The sequence below is a fragment of the Mustela nivalis genome (assembly GCF_964662115.1).
Source record: "Mustela nivalis genome assembly, chromosome: 6".
NCBI lineage: Eukaryota > Metazoa > Chordata > Mammalia > Carnivora > Mustelidae > Mustela > Mustela nivalis.
The window spans coordinates 10613802-10634497 of NC_139025.1; the positions used below are offsets into that span (position 1 = coordinate 10613802).

At 48.1% G+C, this 20696-nt stretch overlaps 3 protein-coding genes and 1 long non-coding RNA gene across 6 annotated transcripts in view; 3 read left to right on the top strand and 1 right to left on the bottom strand.

Annotated features, from left to right (window-relative positions):
* On the bottom strand, positions 1-17084 carry LOC309867481. The gene is made up of 4 exons (XR_014313194.1): positions 16278-17084; positions 13052-13203; positions 3072-3194; positions 1-1729 (listed from the first exon to the last, which is right to left on the bottom strand). It is a non-coding gene; the product is annotated as an uncharacterized lncRNA (long non-coding RNA).
* Positions 1-20696, top strand: part of SYNE3 (spectrin repeat containing nuclear envelope family member 3) — a 978380-nt gene that overhangs the window by 846246 nt on the left and 111438 nt on the right. The window lies entirely within an intron of this gene.
* On the top strand, positions 5475-13163 carry LOC309867477 (uteroferrin-associated basic protein 2-like; the record flags this gene model as incomplete). 3 transcript variants are annotated; one of them, XM_082736331.1, is made up of 6 exons in its annotated part: positions 5475-5513; positions 7666-8337; positions 9207-9473; positions 10199-10235; positions 10972-11119; positions 12966-13163. In XM_082736331.1, exons 2-6 carry the CDS (start codon positions 7692-7694, stop codon positions 13161-13163), a joined length of 1296 nt encoding a protein of 431 aa, XP_082592457.1. In that variant the 5' UTR covers positions 5475-5513; positions 7666-7691. The 3 variants fall into 3 exon arrangements, with proteins under 3 accessions (XP_082592457.1, XP_082592459.1, XP_082592458.1); XM_082736332.1 differs by lacking the exon at positions 5475-5513 and adding an exon at positions 6188-6208; XM_082736333.1 differs by lacking the exon at positions 10199-10235 and having other exon boundaries at positions 9207-9474.
* Positions 15578-20696, top strand: part of LOC309867480 (serpin A11-like) — a 17538-nt gene continuing 12419 nt past the window's right edge. Inside the window, exons 1-2 of the mRNA XM_082736338.1 lie at positions 15578-15851; positions 18988-19627. Of these exons, the coding sequence (XP_082592464.1) occupies positions 18991-19627 (637 nt within the window). The 5' untranslated portion in view covers positions 15578-15851; positions 18988-18990. The remainder of the gene's footprint in view (positions 15852-18987; positions 19628-20696) is intronic.

The window sequence follows — 20696 nt, forward strand, 5'->3', positions numbered from 1 at the left end:
TGGTGTAAGGTGATATCTCAATGTGGTTTTGATTTGAATCTCCCTGATGGCTAATCATGATGAACATTTTTTCATGTGTCTGATAGCCATTTGGATGTCTTGATTGGAGAAGTGTCTGTTCATATCTTCTGCCCATTTTTTGATATGTGTGTTGAGTTTGAGGAGTTCATTATAGATCCTGGATATCAACCTTTTGCCTGTACTGTCATTTGCAAATCGGAGATGGTCAGGTGGACACACAGAGACAACCACTTTTAAAAGAATGGTGTGACTTCTGATTCCCAAGAAGAGAAGGCACACCCGCTGTGCGGGGCCTCATGAGGCTGCACCAGGAGGCAGGAGCAAAAGGAAAGCATGAACGAGAGCCTTTCTTACTGTGGGGGGTGGGTTAGGTGGGGACAACACCCCCTTGAGCTGGAGGGGGGACGCAGATGTTGAGGTCACTGTTGGGAGATTGGTGATAGGATTTTTTTTTGCATGACGGGGGAAACACAGCCATCCTGTAGATGCCAAAATCTTCAGGCTTTCATCTGACCTGTGATTTAAAGACTCCAAATCAGGAGCTTCAGAATACTCAGGAATGATGTTTACAGAATTGCAGCAAGGTTCCCCTCAGGGCAGAAGTGACCGTGTTCTACAGGCAGATAGAGAACTTCTATCTCCAGATTCGAAGAACTTCTTTAGAACCAGGTGACAAAACCCCCTGAAAGCATCTAATGAAACAAACAAATCCTGAGTCTAGGGACCATTCACTCAAGGGCAGGGGCACCCATACAAGTTCACAGCCAACCCATACATCTAACACACCGGTCATTTCATTGCTGGAAAATCACTTTTTAAAGAATCTTCTGTTAGGCTTGTGAGTGTTGACTCCTAATCTTGTATTCTAGATCAACTCGTGTTGACTCTAGTTAGCCAGAGCTTGTGGTGGCCCCCTCTGCAGTATGGGTTTCTGAGTAGAGTCTTTCAAATACTAAGTACCCCCCACTTCGACCCCACGTGAATTCCTGATCTGTCAGCTTCTTAACTCACTGTCCCTTCCTTGTCAAAGGAAGTAATCGCCCCTTCCTTCACGTCTGTGCTGGAGAATTTGAAAGTGCTTCAGAGTCAGAATGTTGGCAGACTTCCCAGCCCCCACCTACTCCACCCACCCCACCCCCCACCAGGCATCTCAGTTTTCCAAGTAGGCATCTCTTCACCTGCCCAGTCTCCTGCCGGTGAACCCATGTGCAGCCTTTCAGGTGAACTGAGCTGAGTCTGAGGCTTCAGGGACTACCTGCTTCGTGGTGTTTACAGTCCAGAGAAGAAGAGAGGAAGATATTGCCAGCGTGACCCTTCAATAGGGCCCTTCACCAAATGTCAGGACTAGCAAATGAAGCTCTTGATGTGGTCAAAAGTACTCACTTGGTCCCCCGAGGGTAGGGAAGTCACCCCAACTGGTGTCATTGTCCCTGGGGGGAATGGTGGCCACTCCCATGCCAAGGCAGGCAGAAGATGTTCGGGGGAGGGGGATGCGACACTGGGGACCCCACTCGCAGGATAGTCACAGGGCTCGGAGACAGAGGGCACAAGGGACAGAGCTCAGGAAAGAGGATTTCACAAATCTTCCTGGTCTAGAAGCCCAGCTCTGCCATCGCGTAACCACGTGACCTTCAGGGTCTCAGGGAAACCCTTTGTGCTGCTCTCTCCTCCTCAGAAAAACCTCACAGCTCCTGTGTCATGGGTTGTCCTGGGAGTAAACACAGAAAGGTGCTTAGGACATTGCCCTGTGCATTGTTCTTGCCCAGGAAATGCTAACCCTAATGTCATTGTGTTTCTTGTTATTCAGATTGGAAACCTTTCCAAAAAGAGGTGTTCTTTTCTAGCCCATTTCCCCACTCTTAGCTGGGAAGAAAATGCAGGCATTTGGGGCAGAATGCTCCCTGCCACCCACCCTGCCCCCTGAAGCATCTCTCACATGGTGTGGCCAGCATCCTCTGTCCCACGCATCTCAGAACCATCTGCAAAGGGAGGCCCCCCATTTTGTTCCCTGGGGTGGATCTGATCTCTGGTACCAACGTGCTCCCTGCCCATCAGCCCACCAATCCCACGCAAAACATGTTCAGAGGCCCAGCTTTACAATGATACACCACGGAGCGCCTGGGTGGCTCAGTGGGTTAAGCCTCTGCCTTCAGCTCAGGTCATGATCTCAGGGTCCTGGGATCGAGCCCCGCCTCGTATTTTCTGCTCAGAGGGGAGTCTCCTTCCCCCGCTCTCTCTCTCTGCCTGCCTCTCTGTCCACTTGTGATCTCTCTCTCTGTCAAATAAATAAGTAAAATCTTAAAAAAATAAAATGACACACCACAGTGTCTGTTTATTCTTAACTGTCAAAAAGTAAATTCTCCCTGCACCAGGGCGCTTAAAATAGGATGCCGACATTGTGACTCTTGATAACTAATAAAATTACCATACAGCATAACACACTTATAAAGTCAAGAGGCAGCATTTAAAGAAGTTTTAGCATCTTACCTATAAAAGTTTGTCCACTGCCCATCTATTTTAGAGTCTATTACCAGGGGGCTCTGGGTTAGGAGCACAGCTGTGGTGTCATATATGTGAGTGTGAGTCCCAGCTCTGCTCCCTGCCAGCTGTGTGACTGTGGCTATGTTACTGAACCTCTCTGAGCCTGGATCCACACCTCTAAAATGGAGTCAGCAATAATAGTACCATCCCAGTGGGATTGTCGTGAGAAGGTTAAGTGAGACCCTGCCAATCAGGGGTGACACACAGAGCCCAAAACATGGCACCATTACTGGTCCACATGACCCCAGGCCCACTCTCTTTCCAATAAATCTTGCTGCCTCTGCTCATCTTTTTTTTGTAACAGCTTTATCAAGAGAATAATTTGCATGCCATAAAATCCACCCATTGTCAGTGTATAATTCCATTTTTTAGTAAATTCAGCCTCACTCCCACTCAGTTTTAGAACACTTCCAATACCAAAACCTGTCCTCAAGCCCATTTTCAGTCTGTCCCAGCAACTTCTTTCAACCCTAGGCAACTGCTGATCTGCCTTCTCTCTAAAAATTTACCTTTCCGGAACTTTCCTAGAAATAGAATCCAACAGTGCAGTCTTCTGAGTGGCTCCTCTCTCTCACTAGAAAGCCATCAGAGTCCATATATGCATTAAAGGTTTCAGTGTTCTGCACTCCAACCTGCAAAGAAAGAGGATTCCGGTTTCTCCATGTCCTTGCCAACACTTAATATTTTCTGTCTTGTTTATTACCACCTTTCTAACGGGTGTGTAATGTTATGTCACTGTAGTTTTAATTTGCATTTCCCTGTGTTTACTGGCCATTCATATATGTCCTCTTTAGTGAAATGCCAGTTAGAGTCTTTTGCTCATTTTTAAATTGATTTTTTTGTCATTATTATTATTGATCTGCTGTGGATTCTTTGGCAGCTAAATTCAGTATCTGTGGATACTCAAAGGCTATTTCTATTGACTTCTTTTCTCCTGAGTAGGGGTCACACTTTCTGGTTTCTTTGCATGTCTTGTGATTTTTTCTTGAGTGCTGGACATTTTAGAAAACAAGTTGTAGTAACGCTGGATTCTGAATCTTCCCTCCTGGGCATTTTTGGTTTTCTGTGTTTATGTAGTAATTTGCCTGGATTAAATCTATAAAACATGTTTCCCCTGCAACTTCTGGCCACTGGAGTTTCTTGTTTTTACTATTTTATGTCTAAGTCTGCCTCCTAGAGGTCACCCTTGTGATTGTATTTCTTTTTTTTCTTTTCTTTTTTTTTTTTTGGCAGAAGTATTTTATTATTGTTTTAATTTCTTTTCAGCATAACAGTATTCATTGTTTTTGTACTACACCCAGTGCTCCATGCAGTATGTGCCCTCCCTAATACCTATCACCTTGGTCCCCCAAACCCCCAACCCCCACCCCTTCAAGACCCTCAGGTTGTTTTTCAGAGTCCATGGTCTCTCATGGTTCACCTCCCCTTCCAATTTGCCTCAACTACCTTCTCCTCTCCATCTCCCCATGTCCTCCATGTTATTTGTTATGCTCCACAAATAAGTGAAACCATGTGATAATTGACTCTATTTCTTATTGTTCAACCCCATATTGATCAGAAATTGTGTTCAAACACCTAGAGCCAATAAAGCTTCCACTTGCCACTAATGGATTTGTATGTGGGCTGATGAGCCCATTCAAACCTCAGGTAGTTCTCAAGTACCTCCCAGATTTGTCTCTCCACTCTTCTTTCTTGCTTCTCCATGGACCAGAGATATGTGTAGCTTGTACCCGCTCCAGTCTCTGCTGTACACATGCAGAGTCTCCCCTCCGCCTGGGATGTGCAGAGGACTCATCAGACACCTAGGCCTACCACACCTCTTGGGCCTCCCTGTTTAACCTCCTGTTACTTCACTGGCCTATTTATTGCCCCAAACCCAACCATAAACCATCGAAACCACTGTCCCCTCCCCAAAAAACCCTACCCCCCCCCTGCACACACGCACACTGCTTACCACTGAGATCATTACTTTAATAGGCAAGACTCTAAATCAGGGGAGTTGGCTCTGCTCTGGTTTGACCACCCACCAGCAGAGCTGGATCAGGAGGAAGCCCCAGACAAAAATGTCACAGGCTCACTCTGCACCTCCTCAAAGTTTAGAACTTTTCATGAATGAATGCTTCTATGACAAACATAGTAATCTACCATAGGTAGATTACTAGAGTATTAGAGCACAGAAATGGTTGTTTTTGACAATTGTGTCTAGCATTTTAGTTGCTGCTAAGGAGAAATTTGTTGGTGGTTTCTCTCCATCATGCCAGAAGTCAATTCCTTCTAAATTTGGAATAACCCTATACATAGAGCCTTGACCCTCCCTGCAATTTCCAGGCAACTCCATCCCACCCCACAATCTATAATTCCCTCTTCAGATTTCAGACATTCAGGAAGATGTGTAGATTCCTGCCTATCTTTTTAAGACCTAGATGAAAGGTATCCACCCTCTCCTGATGGTCCCAGGTCATTCACTGGGTCCTTCTCTTCCCTAGCACAGCTCCTTCCTGGGAATGTACACTCTTCCTGACCAATCACATGGGCCCCACCATCTTTTTACATGTATGTTTCTCTCTCTAAACCAAGAGTTCCTTGGGGTCAGGATTTCTCTTCAAGGTGGAGGCAGGCTTTGAGCATTTTGTTAGCTCAGTACCGAGGCCAAAGCATGGTTCTTGGGAGGGGTTAAGTGGATGTGTGCCAAAACTCTGCCTGAGCAAATTCATGACCAGTAACACAAATGGTGCCATAACCATTACTTTGCTCATTGTCTCATTGGGGACTGATGTACAAAGAACAATAACATAAATGATTCAGTTGTTGTTTGCTTTGGACAGTATTTGAACATGATCTGTTGGTCGTTAATATTAACTCAGGTTTATCCATATCACTACTTCTGCAGCAGTATAAATAAGGCACAGGCAGATACAAAGAGCTCTCAACAACAGCAGCTCCTCTGGAAGGTAAGTGACCTTTCTCTGAGAGACAGAGATGGTTCCACCTGAGTGTGTGTTTCATTGCTCCTTTTTGCCATGTTTCAGGTAGTACTTGCCTTAGGGAAGATGATGAAAAATCCAGTGTGATAAGTGTGTGTGTATTTTCTAGAACCTCCTCCATATGCTCTTTTCCTCACCCCATGAACCCTTCTCCCCCATAGCCCCTCTCAACCACCGTGCCTTCCATCCCTTACTGCCCCTTCCCCCATGCAGACCAAGTGGATGGAAGGGGCTGGGAAGGGGGGTAGCTACTGGGGGAATGATAGGGGTGGGGCAGTTGGGGGCAGGAGCCATTGTTGGGGGGTTGGAGGAGACAATAAGGGCATGGGAAGGCTGCTCAGGGCCAAGAGTCTGGTTGAAAGGAATCAGGGCTTATGGAGGTTCTCTGTCACCTGAAGAAATTGTACTTGATCCCCTCAAAGCTCATGGGGAGCAAGGAAGAGGAAACGACGAATTATACTTTGGGGAACCCACCTTGATTGCAAAGTAGTTGGAAGGGTCAGTGGGGGGCAAGACTGAGAACTGAGAGATACTATTTCAGTCAGCTTGGTCTGCCATAACAAAATACCACAGACTGGGGGGCTTAGACAACAGATATTTATTTTCTCACAGCTCTGGAAGCTGGAAGACTGAGGCTGGGGTGCCAGCAGGGTTAGGTTCTGGTAAGAGTGCTCTCTCTGGTTTGCAGATGACTGTTTTCTGGCAATATCCTCATGTGACTTCATCTTTGCAGATACATGCACAGGGTCATAGGCAGGGAAGAGCCTATGGTGCCTCTTATTACATGGGCACTAACCTATGACCATATAAAAGGGACCCTCGTGACCTTGTCTGACTCTGATTCCTTCCCACAGGCCCTCCCTCTAGATACCATTACATTTGGGAGTAGGATATCAACATAGGAATTTTGAGAAACACAAATTTTGAGCAAATGCTATTTCTGTAGCCATGACAAGAGACGCCGTGGTGCTGGATCACCAGACAACATGCAGAGGAATGGACCCTGTGCCCAGAACTATGTCAGGAACTGTAGGAAAACCAGGGAGGAAGACAGGGCCCTGCTCTAAAGAGGTTGAAATGAACACAAACTCAGAGCGTGGTTCACATCTTTTCCCTTCCCTTTGGGGTGCCAGAAATCCCACCATTAGAGCACCTGTCAGATTCCAGGACTGATTTCTGGTCCCAGTCAGTCATGGGTGGTACATCTGGGGACACAGAGAGGTTTTTACCCCAACGGTGGGACGGAGCAGTAGCTGTAAGAACTGAGAGGGTCCACGGGAGACGGCCAGGATCTCCTGAGATGACCTTGTCAGGCCCTCTGTTCAGCTCATGACCCAGTCACCTGAGCACCACCCAGGCTTTCTTTCAGAATTCACACCTGACAGCCCTGAAGCCAGATCTGGCCTCCATCTGGGTTACATGGTGTTAGCAAGTGCTTTTGACAGGACCGAGTTTTCAGGCAAAAATCTAGGTTTCCAGCTTCTTCAGAAACATTAAAAAAAAAAAATCTGGCACCAACACCAGCACTTCCACATGGGAACACTGCTGGAACTGAGTGGCACCTGCCTGCCTCTGGCCTGGACCTGTCCCTCCCTTTGCCACAGTCCCCAGCACTCCTTACTACATGACACTTGCTGGCCTTGTCTGGGTGTATTTCTGGCCAGATCTCTGTAGCAACTGAATCTGCACTCCCTGCTTTATCTTTCTCCCTGGTCCTTCCCTTTCCACACTTTTCAGGACTTTGTCATGAGTTTTGTATGAAGAAAGAAAAAAAAATGAACAGAAAGAAAGAGACAGAAAGAGTGTAGAGTGCTGCTCAAAATCATAGAATATCATAGTGACAAGACTTTCCAAGACCAGGCTGGGAAGCTACTTGCATTAGGATCCACCTACAGCACAGGTCAGAGTAGAATTAGATCCCTTGTCATCAGGTCATTTATCTTTAATTTGTCTAAAGTTCCAGAATGCTTTAGCCTTTCCTCATTAGCCTTAGTTACCATCCCCCAATTGAGGACTAAAAGTAACCCCAGCACTCAGGTAATAACGGGCCCTTTCTCAAGCCTGTTAACATCAAGAACACATTCCATGGCATGTTCATCCACCCACCTCTTCCTTCCAGTTAGAGCTCCCTGGATTTCTGCAGCAATGTCCCACAGGAAAATGCCCCTGGCTCTCTCTCTGGTCCTCATCCTCTGTGGCCTCTTTAATAGCACCTGCTGTGAAACTAAAAGAAAATCTAAATGGAATATTTACCCAGTCTCATCATGGAAAATGTCACCCGTCCACCACAACATAGAAGCAGGCAATAAGGCTTTCGCCCACAAACTGTTTGAAACTCTGCTAATGGAGCATCCCAGAAAGAATATCATCTTCTCCCCTCTGAGTATCTCCACCTCCTTGGCCATGCTTTCCCTGGGGACCAGATCCACAACACTCACCAACCTCCTCAAGGGCCTTGGATTTGACCTCAAAGTCATGAGGGTGTGGGACATGCACCATGGTTTCCAGAGTATCATCCAGATGCTGAAGCAATTGAACGGAGAGGGACACCTGAAGTACAGGAACACGCTCTTTATCGATAGCAACAGGAAGATCAACACCCCGTTTCTGTGGGACACAGAGCGGATATATGATGTGAAGGCCCAGATGATTGACTTTAGAGACGTAAGAAAGACCAAGAAGCAAATCAAGCACTTTGTGGCTGCAAAAATGCACAAGAGAACCAAGGGATTCATCACCTCTCTGAACCCTCATACCTTCCTGTTTCTTATAAACTACGTTTTCTTCAAAGGTAAGGCATTTCAAGTCCATGAATTCCTGTTTGGGTAACCTTAGCCCTTGGGTTTCCTGGAAGATTCCAGTCAGAAAAAAGAAATATTTTCTGTGATTCTATCCCATGTCCCATAGACCAATAGATTCAAAACTTTTCTTTTGCTTTTATCTCCTTGTGCTATCTATCTAGCATTTCTAAGTGCTTCTGTTCCCAACCATTTTGGTCATATCATTGGCCAAATTGAAGATATTTTGGAGTAAAATGGAGTAACTCTTGATGGCTGAAGAGGATTCTGAGCAGGAATGTGTGTGCACCCGTGTGCACGCAGGCGTATGTTCTTCTGATGAAAAGTCTCCCTCCTTGAATAAGTTAAACAATTTAAGGCAGATTTCTTTGTCATCAGACTTCTCAGAACTCCTTTTTTCCATTATCTTACTTAAATCTAATTAACTGACATACAGCAGATCATTAATTGCTGTTACAGAGTTCAGTTTATTCATCGGTTGCCTGTCAGAATTCTTAGTCCATTAAAATGTGGTGGGAATTTTCAAAGAAGGGATGTTGTGGTCATTGTTTCCTAAATTATTTCACAATGAAATCCTTTCTTGATGTTATAGCTCCAGAAGCAGGCAGTATTTTGGGAAATATCTTTTGAGGAATACAGATTTAAAGAAATCCTATGATGAATATGGTCAAAATTCATGCGTTTGTCTTTCTTTCCCTTGCATCCACCTAGAATTTTAAATATTCTGTTCACTGAAGTCCAGGTATCACTGGGAGGAGGCTGCTCCCTTCTGAAGCCCCTTCCCCCTGGCATCCCCAGACATGGAGGTGCCGATGCCTTCTCCAACAGGTCACTCTGACTTTTTCCTTCCTGATTCTCCTAGGCATTTGGGAAATGGCTTTTCATACCAACTTCATGCACAAGGAGGACTTCTTTGTGGATGAGTGCACCACAGTGCGGGTGGACATGATGTGGAAGAAGGAACGCATGATTTATAGCAGATCAGAGAAGTTGTTTACTACAATGGTTAAAATGCCTTTCATTGGAAACATGTCCATAGTCCTTATGCTCCCAGATGTAGGACAGCCCGACTCTTCTGTAGAAGAAATGGTTGTTCAAAGAGCTACACTTCTGAAATCCAGTGGCATGAGGTATGCTACTCTGGAGGGACAGTCTAGATTCACATTGAAATTTTGCTCAGATCTTGCTTCCTCTGTGCAAGTCTTATTTCAGGGGAATTAAGTATTTGTTTATTTCCTGGCATATTTGTGGAACATGAAATAAGCCAAGCAGGAAAAATTGTGGCCTGGCTTCCATTATCAGCTCATGCCCCTTCAACTGTCTAAATTATGGTTCTTCTTACATGTATTGAAAACCCACCCCACAAAAACTCAAGGGGGTAAAGAAAAGAATGTATTGGAAAGATGTACCTAAGGGGATAAACACAACCAGGAGTCACTAGGGATTGGACGGGGGACAGCAACATCACTGGGAACTCCACCTCTCTGATGTCATTTGTCCTCTCTGGCTCAGCAAACCAGCTGTCGATTCCATGCCGGACACTGCTCAGGGCTGGGAATACAGTGGCTAACCACACAAGTCTCTGCCATTGCGGGATTTCCAGTCTAGTGGGAGAGGCAGTAAGTCAACTAATAAATTCAAATTGCAGTAAAACTATGGAAAAAGTAAGTAGGTGATAGAATAGAGGATCAGAAGTAGAGTATTAATTGAGGATCCTAATTAGATATGATGATCAGGGAAGGATCCTAAGAGGTAAATTTCAAGCTGAGTCCAGGGTGGACAGACTTGGCTCTCTTCTACTCAAGCAAATGCTCCACTCCAGAGTGAAACCAACGTATTTCTGTTCCACTGACCGATTCCTGGAAGGGAGAATTGGATTGATCCAGCTTAGGTATGGTATCCATCATGGTCCAATCAATTGTGGACAAATTATATAATGAAAGCATGATTCCCAACAGCCCACTGATCTTGGCAAGGACTCCAGTCTTCAGGCAGTAAATGTGTAGACCGGGAAAAAAAAAAATTCCAAATAGTGTTCTCACTGTGCCACGTAGGAGCACAAGCTACTGTCTGGGCAGCTTCTGATGTGGTTGAGGGCCACCGCGGAGTGTGTCTTCCATCATTTGCCACAGCCGTACTTAACACAATGTCATGTTTGGGACAGGGGGCACCTCAATAGAGGAACCCAGCTGAGTGGGTTACGATCCATTCAGAAGCTCAGCATCACATGTATTGGTTTATAAACAACATGAAGTGCTGGGAAGGGGTGGGCACTAGGCACTAGGTCTGCACCATATTTGGGGCCACTGCCCAATTAAATCCCTGCTTACAGCTGGAGGGTTGGAAGGACTCAGGGCTGGATCCCTGGCCAGACCCTCATCTTCTCTTAGTTAGGGAGACTGTGAAGGGCATAGCTTGAATAGTATTGTGTATTTTAGCCAAGTGCTTAGTCTGGAAATGCACAGCGGCAGCTTGTGCTCCAGCACCATTAACCTCTCCCCACACAAGCACCCGTGCCTCACTTAACTCTCCCTTGGAAGAGGCCTGAAAGCAAAAGCAAAGTCCCTCCCCCTGGACATAGGAGAGAGAGACGTGTTCAGCTTCCTTGGCGTTTTCACTCCTAACAGATGGGTGCACATAATTATGCCCAAGTTCAAGATCTCCTCCAAGATAAACTTGAAAAAAATGCTTCCCAAGATGGGCATCAGCAATGTATTTACTACAGCAGCAAACTTCTCAGGCATCACAGAAGAGAATTTCCCAGCTATATTTGAGGTGAGTAGAGCAACTTACAGAGTTTCTGTTTTATCCACAACAGCTCTGAATGAAAAACCAATTTAAAAAAGTAGTTATAAATCTTGGGTCCCTTGGCTTTTGAGGTTCTTTGGTCATTCAGACATTTGTAAACAATGGCATCAAGCTCTTTTGGAGGCTCTCGGGGTAGTCATGAACAAGCCAAAGTCTTAGCCTCATGGATGTTCCATTCTCCTGACGGGGTCAGACAGTGAATGTGCCAATAAATGGGTGTGACCCGTGTCAGCCAGGGACACATTCTGTGAAGGCAGGAAAGTGAAGAAACTGAACTGCGTGCTGGGGTACCGTGGGCTGGCTTGGGGTGGGCTGGCCAGGAAAGTTGTCGGGCTGGGTTGGCCTTCATGCAGAGACTGGGTTGGCCTTCATGCAGAGGCCTGAAGAAGGAAAGAAGAGAACAAGGGAGCACATCAAGGAGACCCATGTTCAAGGGCATCCTGAGGGGGACATGGGCTTGAAATCTTTGAGGAACCCCAAGGAGGCTCACACAGCTAGCATCGTGTTTGAGACCGAGAGAGGGGGCCGGTGAGGTCCTGTTTTCTGACCTTCACTGGCCCCGGGGGCTATTCTAACTGACACAGGAAACCACCAAGGCTGACATACACTGACATGTGTCTTATAAATCCATGCTCTGTGGTGTGGAGGAAGTGTGGCCGATAACCCAGGTAAAAGGTAAACACAGGTTGACGGGGCATTGGTGGGAGTGTTAGCGGTGGTGAGGAGAACCAACGTGACTTTTGAAGACAGAACTGGAGAGCAGGGAAGGAAGCGTGAGAGAGGCCAGCTCTGTTGCTGGAGCCTCGTCCACAATGGAGACTGCCCGAGGTAGGAAAGATGGAGGAGCAGCGGGACGGGGCGGGGGTGGGGGGTGTGGATGAGCAAGCCAGGACTGGCTCTGATAACTGGAGATGCCTGCAAGACATCCAGATGCCATGGAGTATTTGTGGGCACAGGGGGCTGCCTCTGATTACTCCACCAAGGTCACAGACCGGCTAGCTGCTTGGCGGCTGCCCTGTGACACATGCCTAGGGATCAGAATTCCTCATCACGGTACAACACTTGATAGATTATAAAGCAGTTTTTCAGAGTTCTTTCACCTGAGTCTCCCAATGACCTTGGGGAGAGGGCAGTGTCTGCTCTCTAACTGAGGGAGGAGCGAGCTGTCCCACAGAGGACACCTGAAGCAGTTTCCAGGGCCAGGTCCCCGCTGGGATACAGCTCTTCTGGAGTCACAGTTCTCCCTCCTCACAGAATCCCTGGGGCAAGCTCACACTGAGTGTGGTGGGGGGGGGGGGTTGGGGGTAGGGGGGCTGGGGCTCAGGGATGCCACACCCTTCACGATGGTCCAGGAGGGCAGGAGCAAGGTCACCAATGCCGGGCAGGGCCTCCTGCAGATCAGAGGGGCAGACACCGGTGTTCTGGCTCAAGCACTTCCACACGCACAGAAAATGGTCCATGCTGGGATGGAGACCGGAAACACCGGCCCCTTCCCTCCCTTGTCTTCTCTCTACCACATCCTTCTTGAAAGCATTTGAGAGGCCCACACTCAGGGATGCTATGAGACCTTTTCCTAAGCCTTCAGACCACCCAGCTTCTCTCTGAGCTCTATTCCTCCTTCCTCTCATTTGAACTCCTAAACTCCTTGAACTTTCTGCCTGCACTGGGGGAGACGGATCTCAGCAGTTAGTGTGAACCCCTCCCCCGAGGCATCTGGATCCAACTGCTGAGAGCCTCGGGTGGTTCTCGAGCAGTGGGAGCCAGCGTTCCCCGCACCGTGCCTGGAGCTGAGGCACGACCTGTTTCCCCCCAGGCGATACATGCAGCCACAATGGAGGTGAGCGAGGAAGGCAAGATGGACATGGTCTCCAGCAACGCCATCCCCTATCACACACATACCGCAGCTCGCTTTGTCGTGAAGTTCAACAGACCCTTCTTCCTGTTTGTGGAGGACTGGATGACTCAACGAGCAATCCTCATGGGCAAGGTCTTCAACCCCATAGCTGAGTAGAGATGGGGCTGGGCTCTGCAGAGCTGGAATTCAGCTGCTCCTGAATAAAGGGAATAAAATTCACACGATTGAGTCAAAAGAAGCTGAGTCGGAGACGTGTGGGCTGAGAATGGAGGTGGGGCGGGTTCTTGCTGGTCGTCTGTCCTCGGAACAGGACAGTATAAGGAGAGGTGGGGGGCCTGCTGGGGACACTTGGCAGGTGCACCTTCTGTCCTGAAAAAGGATAGATATATGCAGGGAAGCAATTCTGAGGGGCGCGAGCAGGATGTGAGAGTCTCTTCAGCGCGGAGCTGTCTAACTGGCCCTGCTTCCTGCCCACGTGGCAGTCAGAGCCTGTTCGCTTATCTACGCAACAGGAGCCATATAACCCCACCAGGCAGCCCCTGGCAGGAAGCTGGGTGGGCAGAGGCAGGGTCCCACTACAGAGAGGGGCACCCACGAACACCTCAGTGGGCCTCTGTGTGTCTCCCCAGCTCCAAGGGGAGATAGGCTACCTAGAAAGGCAGAGACCCCCAAATATTTTGGATGCATCTGCTCTATGCAGACCCCTTATGAGAAAGTTGCTATTGGCCTTGTGGGATAAGAAGGAACATGGATAAGATAGGAAGAGCCAGGAGGATGGGCATACACAGAATGGGGCGTGAGTGAGCGTGTGTGAGTGAGTGTGTGTGCGCGTGTGCATACGTGCATGTAGGAGAAACTGGGACTCCACCTTGGAATTACACCAGCTCATCACCAGGATGAACCTATCAGGATAAAGTCTATCCTGGCCTCCCGCTCGCAGGTACCACACACTGGGGCACTGAGGTCTGTGAGGTGGCTCAGCTCCCCAGGACACTTGAGCAGCCGACTTTGCTCAGTCTACAGCACTTCTGTGGATCACTGCCCACTCTCCTTTAGCATACGGGACACCAGCTCCCTACCATTGTCCATGCTCACACTTCGGCATATGGGATATTAGGACTGAATAGTACCCATGAGCACCCTTCAGCACAAGGGACACTACGCTCTCGCTGTCCTCTGTTGGATGCCATCTACTCCATGGGACATGAGGCCCTCAGTACACCCTCTCTGTTTTTGCCATGGATCTGCTAAGACCTGAAACCCACACAGGTGGGGATCTCCAGGCCTTCCACCATCTGATTATGCTGTGGACACCACTTCCTCCACATTTTCTAGAACAATCTACCTTATTGCTCTTCTTTCAGGGGAGCGTCTTGTGCCAGGGTCTAGCATAGAATCCAAAATGGGAGATCCTAGAGTTGATTCTTCTTCCCCTAGCATGTGATAAGTGACTAAAAAGAGCCAAGTGATTTATGTGCAAGCTAGAGAGAACTGGGTTCCTATTAGATGAGGGAAAACAAAAACAAAAACAAAAACTCTGACCATCTACTTCAATGGTCTTGTTTATTTGTAGCGCAAATGTGTCCTTACAAAACACGCAGAAGGTTCTCAACACGTTTTAGATCCAGGGGTAAGGTCTCAAATGTTGGTGGGAGTAGCAGGCCCCATCAGTGCCTGGTCCAAATGTCCTTGGCCTTCACCTTTCCAGCCCACATTGATTGAGTCCCACCTGGAGCTCTCCACCTGGGGCTGGTGGAGAAGCTCCTGCCTCACATACCGGACAGGCCAAGGGCAACTGGAGAAGCAGACTCAGCCTCCTTGGGGGGCCTTCATGTCTGAGAAGTGCCTCCTGATTGGAGCCACTGTGCCAACCTGGACATGTTTTATTTGGCTTTATGCATATGATGAAATAATTCCACCTTCTAACAATGTTGAATTGTTTTCTCATATAAGTAAGGTACGCGTTGTTTGTGAGAAATGAGAAGAATACAAAATCTACAAAGAAGAAAATAAAAGTTACCCCAAGGTGACTTTTCACCAAAATTTCACTCACAAGAAATAATTCAATTTGTTCCAGGTTTTGTTCTAGATCTTGGCTGATTCATGGTGAACAAGAGAAAATGGTCCTTTTTATGGGGATTCAAAACAGCAGGCAAGAAAGCTTTGCTCTATGTTCTAATTTCCTTCAGTCTTTTTCTTTTTCTGTACCTAGGTGATATTTATTTAAAATATCATAAAAATATGGGAATGGTAGAGAATCCGTAAAACACTGGAGCCTTGCCACCCACTTCTCGAGCAGGTAACTTAACCTCCCAGAGCCTCAGCATCCCGACTGACTGTGCCTCGCTCACATTCTTTCTCCGTCCAGTTTTGCTGAGAAACAATGGACACACATCACTGTATGCAACCAGGGTGAGCAGCAAGGCAGCTTGGTTCACGTGTGTTGTGAAATGGTGATCACGACAAGGTTGGGTCAGCATCTCCCGGTCTTTTCGCTAGGGTGATGTGGAAAGAACACTGCCTAGATCACTGCCCAGATCAGATCAGTGACGGGTCCGCAGCAACCACATCGCGACGTCTGCCGTTGTCACTGGGACTTGCAGTACCCTCCAGTGGAGTGGGGTCCAGAATCACCATCCCCTCGGCTTGTTGGATGGGCAAGCAGGGCAGATCCTTCCAAATAAAAAAGGTCCCTTTCTGATGGCTGCACATGGCCTTTGTCCAGTTCCAGGAACTGACCTGGCAAATATTGACCGGGCCGCCCTGATCGTCTAACAGCATTTCCTGTAGGTAGGAGGCCACGCAGTGCTGAAGACCTGGGGTCCCCAGCCCAGGGAGCTTTCTGTGAGTAGCATGCTTATGCCTGAAATGGAGGTGAGGGTGGGGGTGCTTGCCTCTCTCCTCTCTCTCTCTCTCCCTTCTCTCCCTCTTTCTGTCTTTCTGTATCTCCTTCTCTGTCTCCTTTCTCTTTCTCTTTCTCTCTCCCTCCCTGTCTCTCTCTTTCTCTCTCTCTTTCCCCCTCCCTCTCTCTCTCTGGCTTTGGCAGCAAGGATGGGAGAACTGAGTCCCCGAAAGGACAAGGGCTGGTATACCCTGCTTCTAAGGCTCTAAGTGGGAACTTCAGGTTTTAAATAACCTTTTATGGAAAACTTTGCCAACAAAAATGTTGAGAGAGGAACTCCCAGGGCTCCTGGTGGTTAGACAAACAAACAAACAAAAACGGAATAATACAACCCAAAGCAAATGACAACATTGCAGTAACAAATTTACCTGAGACGGGTTGTAGCAAAAGCTCGCACTTCAGGAGCCCTTGTGTAGAGTCTGAATCACGCTCCTGCCACTTAACAGGTGTTGATCTTGATCCTGAGTCCAGTTTCCCCGTAGGCACAGCAAGGGTACAAATCCCTGTGTCTTCAGGTTCTCATAGGGATTCAACTGAATGACATGAATCAGCGATCTCTCGACAAAAGCACTGGATTTGCACAAGACTGTTCTGCATTGCATGTCACCGCTCTGTTATTTCGAGAGCTTTCTCTCTCCCATCAAATTTCAGGAACACCCCCTGCCCCAGACTCTAAGCGGATCCCAAATACCATCCCCCTGTATTTGAGAACACATTCGGCTGAGAGCCTGTGAGATGGTGGATCTAATATCCTTGCACAAAATAAACAATGTATGGGAATATTACCATTAACTGATGGAGTCCTTAGTTTTCCTCTCGGATCTTTCTAGAAAAGAAATAAAGACAGACATTGGGTGTAATTACACCAGACAACTGTAGACAGGGGTGGAAATTCACATCGCCTGCCTTCTACTGATCAGAGGCGTTCCACACCATACGCCTTGTAATCCTTAAGTGCTCCGGCCCTCAGAAGTTTCTCATTATCCTTTTCTTTTTGTAAATGGGGACACTGCGGGTCAGAGAGGTTCCTTTGTGCAGATCCCACAGGGAGATACCGCGACGTCTAATTCAAACCCAAGCCCTGTGACTTTCCATCCTCTTTGGGAAACAAGCCTTCTGCAAGTCTGGGAATCACTGGGGTTTCAGAAGGGTAAACATGGTGAGTTCAGTGGGAGAAAAAGAATAAACCAGAACTGGTTTTACTACAGCTGTATTTCTGATTTTCCCCAGGAGGAGACAGATTTTTAAATCGGTCCGCTTCCCAACGTGGATGGAACCCGTCGTTAGGGGAGCCCAGCAGAGCTCTGGGAGAGGGAGGAAGGACCTAGCCTTGGGAAATGGCCCGCAGTACTTTGCTCAGCAAACTTATTTCCACATAACTGATAAGCAGGCTGTATTCGTCCCTCCCGGCAACTGGCCTGTGGGGTTTTTAGGGCCCAGGGTGCTATAAACCGTCTACAAATATGATCTCTCCCACACCGCCGTGGCATCTATAACAGAGCCAGAGGTCATTGGTTTGGGCAAAAGGCGCCCATTAAGACAGAAACGTTATCAAGAGCGGCGAACAGCAACGAGAGGGTGGTCAGCTGTGGAAGGGTCAGTTCTGACGGGAGCGAGGGGACGGCGCTGTCCTTACTGGGGATAGCAAGGTGTGGGGGAGTCCCCGCGGCCATGTGACAGCACGTGCTCTGTGACGGCGTGCGAGGGCTGTGTGTGGAGATCCTGAAAGGGACAGGGGCGCCAGACTCGGGCCAGAGTGAGCAGAGATAAGCTGCGTCTACACGGCAGTACCTCCTAGAGCTAGAGCTGCCTTCCCTGCCCTGAGGAAGGGTTCTCCCACTCCCGCACCGCTCTCACTCCCTAGAGCTAGAAGGCTTCTCGGGCCCGCTCTGTGACCTAAAGTGCTGGAGAGATGGGGTTCATTTCCTAACGCTGCCCCCAACAAAGCGCTACAACCTGGATAGTTTCAATGACAGAAATAGATCGTCGTGTCACCATGGAGTTCGGAAGTCAGAGATCTAGGTGCCGGGGGTGGGGCTCATTCCTTCTGAGACTGGGCAGGAGAACCTGCCGCAGAGCTCTCCCTGAGCTGCTGGGTTTGCTGGCGATCTCTGGCATCCTTGGTTCTGGAAGCATCACCCCGATCTCTGCCTTTGTCTTCCCAGCACGTTCTTCCTGTGTGCATGTCTGGGCCCAAATGCCCCCTTAGAAGGACACCGGTCCTATTAGATTAGGGCCCATCTAACGACCTCGTCTTAAGCAAGTACACCTCAACAGCCCCATTTCTAGACAAACACTCTGAGATACGGGGGTTTGAGCTTCCACATTCGAATTTGGGGTTATGCAATTCAACCCATACCAGACCTCTTCCCTGAAACTCTGAGTCAATTAAGATATAGTTTTCCACCGCTGCATGTGACAAGGGGAGCTCGAGATGCCAAGTTTGATGGGGACAGAGCTGACCTATCCTCCCGGGCTCCAGGCGCCCCTGTGTCTCCCCAGCACCTCAACACTTCAGCTAATGAAAAACCAGAAGAGGAGAGGGCACTCCCCTTTCTTGGAGGATCTGACCCGGGAGCTGCACACACCCTCCTCTCCCCTCCCCCTGGTGAGAGTGATGGGAAGGGCCACACCTGGGTTCTAGCAAGGCCCAGCCTCACTCTCTGTCACGGTGCCCTGAGCCTCGGCTCTGTGGCCACTCCCAGTCCCTGAAAGTTCATGAGTGATTCCAAGAATGCCTAGAAAGAAGAAAGAAAAGAAAAAGGAAGGAAGGAAGGAAGGAAGGAAGGAAGGAAGGAAGGAAGGAAGGAAGGAGAAGTGAGAGGAAGAGAGGGAGAATAAACAGTGGAATTTTGTTTTTAGAGCCCAGAGTGCTTTTCTCAACAAAATCTTGTAGACAGACGATGACTACATCAAGCAGATTGAAGGCTGCTGCTCAGCTTGTAGCCTCATCCCCTGCAGGGACCCTCATGGTAGCTGTGTGGGGTACAGTTTGGATGTGAGGTTCACCGTGCGAGCAATCGGGAGCACCAAAGTTATTTATGAAGCAGAATGACTTGTTCAACATCTTCTTTTCAGAGGATGGGTCCAGCCTGGCTGTGGCTGCTGGCTATTGTCTCTGTCTACTGTCAGCCCTTTCCTGCCCATGGAGACAAGAGTCTAGGGGTGCCTCAGGCCCCCGGTGACCAGCCCTCCGTGCCAGGGACCCCCGCCTACCACAAGATCACACCCACCATCACCAACTTTGCCTTGCGTTTGTACAAGCAGCTGGCCGCGGAAACCTCGGGAAACATCTTCTTTTCCCCCGTGAGCATCTCTACCTCCCTGGCCCTGCTCTCTCTTGGGGCCCAGGCTGACACCCCAGCTCAGATCCTGGAGGGCCTCGGCTTCAACCTCACAGAGATCCCAGAAGCTGACATCCACCGGGGTTTCCAAAGCCTCATCCACACCCTTGACCTGCCCAGCCCCAAACTGGAGCTGAAAGTAGGCAACTCCTTGTTCCTGGACAAGCAACGCAAACCTCGGCAGCCCTTTTTGGACACGATCAGGGAGCTGTACGGAGCATTTGCGTTTTCTGCCAACTTCACGGACTCGGCCACGACCAGGAGGCAGATCAATGAGTACGTGAGAAAGCAGACGTACGGGCAGGTGGCAGACAGCCTCCAGGAGTTCACGCAAGACACGCTCATGATTCTCCTGAATTACATCTTCTTCAAAGGTGAGGGCTGGCTCGGGCAGCAGCACTGTCACCTCCACCACCTGCAGTCATGCCCCTGGAAGCCACCTGTCCGCAAGGCTTGCAGCTGTTCCTCCCTATGTACTGACACAACCTTCCTATCAGACTACGTCCTAATTTATCAGTACTTGTTTTCTCTTGCCATGATTCTTCTGTTCTTTTTTATCCTGATCTTCTTTTGTTCAACATTCCATGATACACTTTTAGGAATAACCCCTTTTTAAAGAAAAATTTTACTTTTTATATTATCTATCTTGAACACAGAAAAATATACAGAGGATAATACGAAATCCCCACCAAGGAGGGAGAAATACTAACATTTTAAAATTTGCTTCAGATTTTTATTTTTTTCAGGACTACCCTATTGCAGGGATTTTAGTTCCTTTTTAACCTTTCCCTGGTCCCATTTGCCTCCTTCCGTCCCTCCCCAGAGGCAACCAGTATCCTAGGGATGACACGCAACCCTCTCCTCCATGTGTTCCCACCATGAACACATTAAGTATCCATGACCCTGTTTAATGCACTGCATGTGTTCTAAATTTTATGAGAATGGTATCATCTGTACAAATGATCTCGCACTAAGGTGTTACTGTTCTCACCACATCTTTTTATTAGATTTATTTATTTATTTTAGAAAGAGAGAGTTGGGAGTGGGAAGGAGAGGGGCAGAGGGGGAGGGAGAGAATCTCAAGCAGACTTTCTGCTAAGTGTGAAGCCTGACACGGGGCTCTGTCCTTGGGACCTTGGGACAACCTTGGCACCATGACCTGAGCTGAAACCAGAGTTGGACCATTAACCAGTTGAGCCCCCCAGGCTCCCCGTATCTTAATTCATATACATAGCTTGTGAGCTTATTTTGGCTGTGGCGTTGAGCATGTCATACTTGTGGGGCTCCTTTTTTCTACTCATGTTATTTCTTGATTTAGTAGCACGTATCTCTGTGATGATCCTAGGAAAATGAATTCTTCCACTTTTTAAACACAGGTCTGTTCCGATGTCCTTCGTTTTCACCTGGTGTTTTTGTCTGTTCCAGGATCCACATTACATTTAG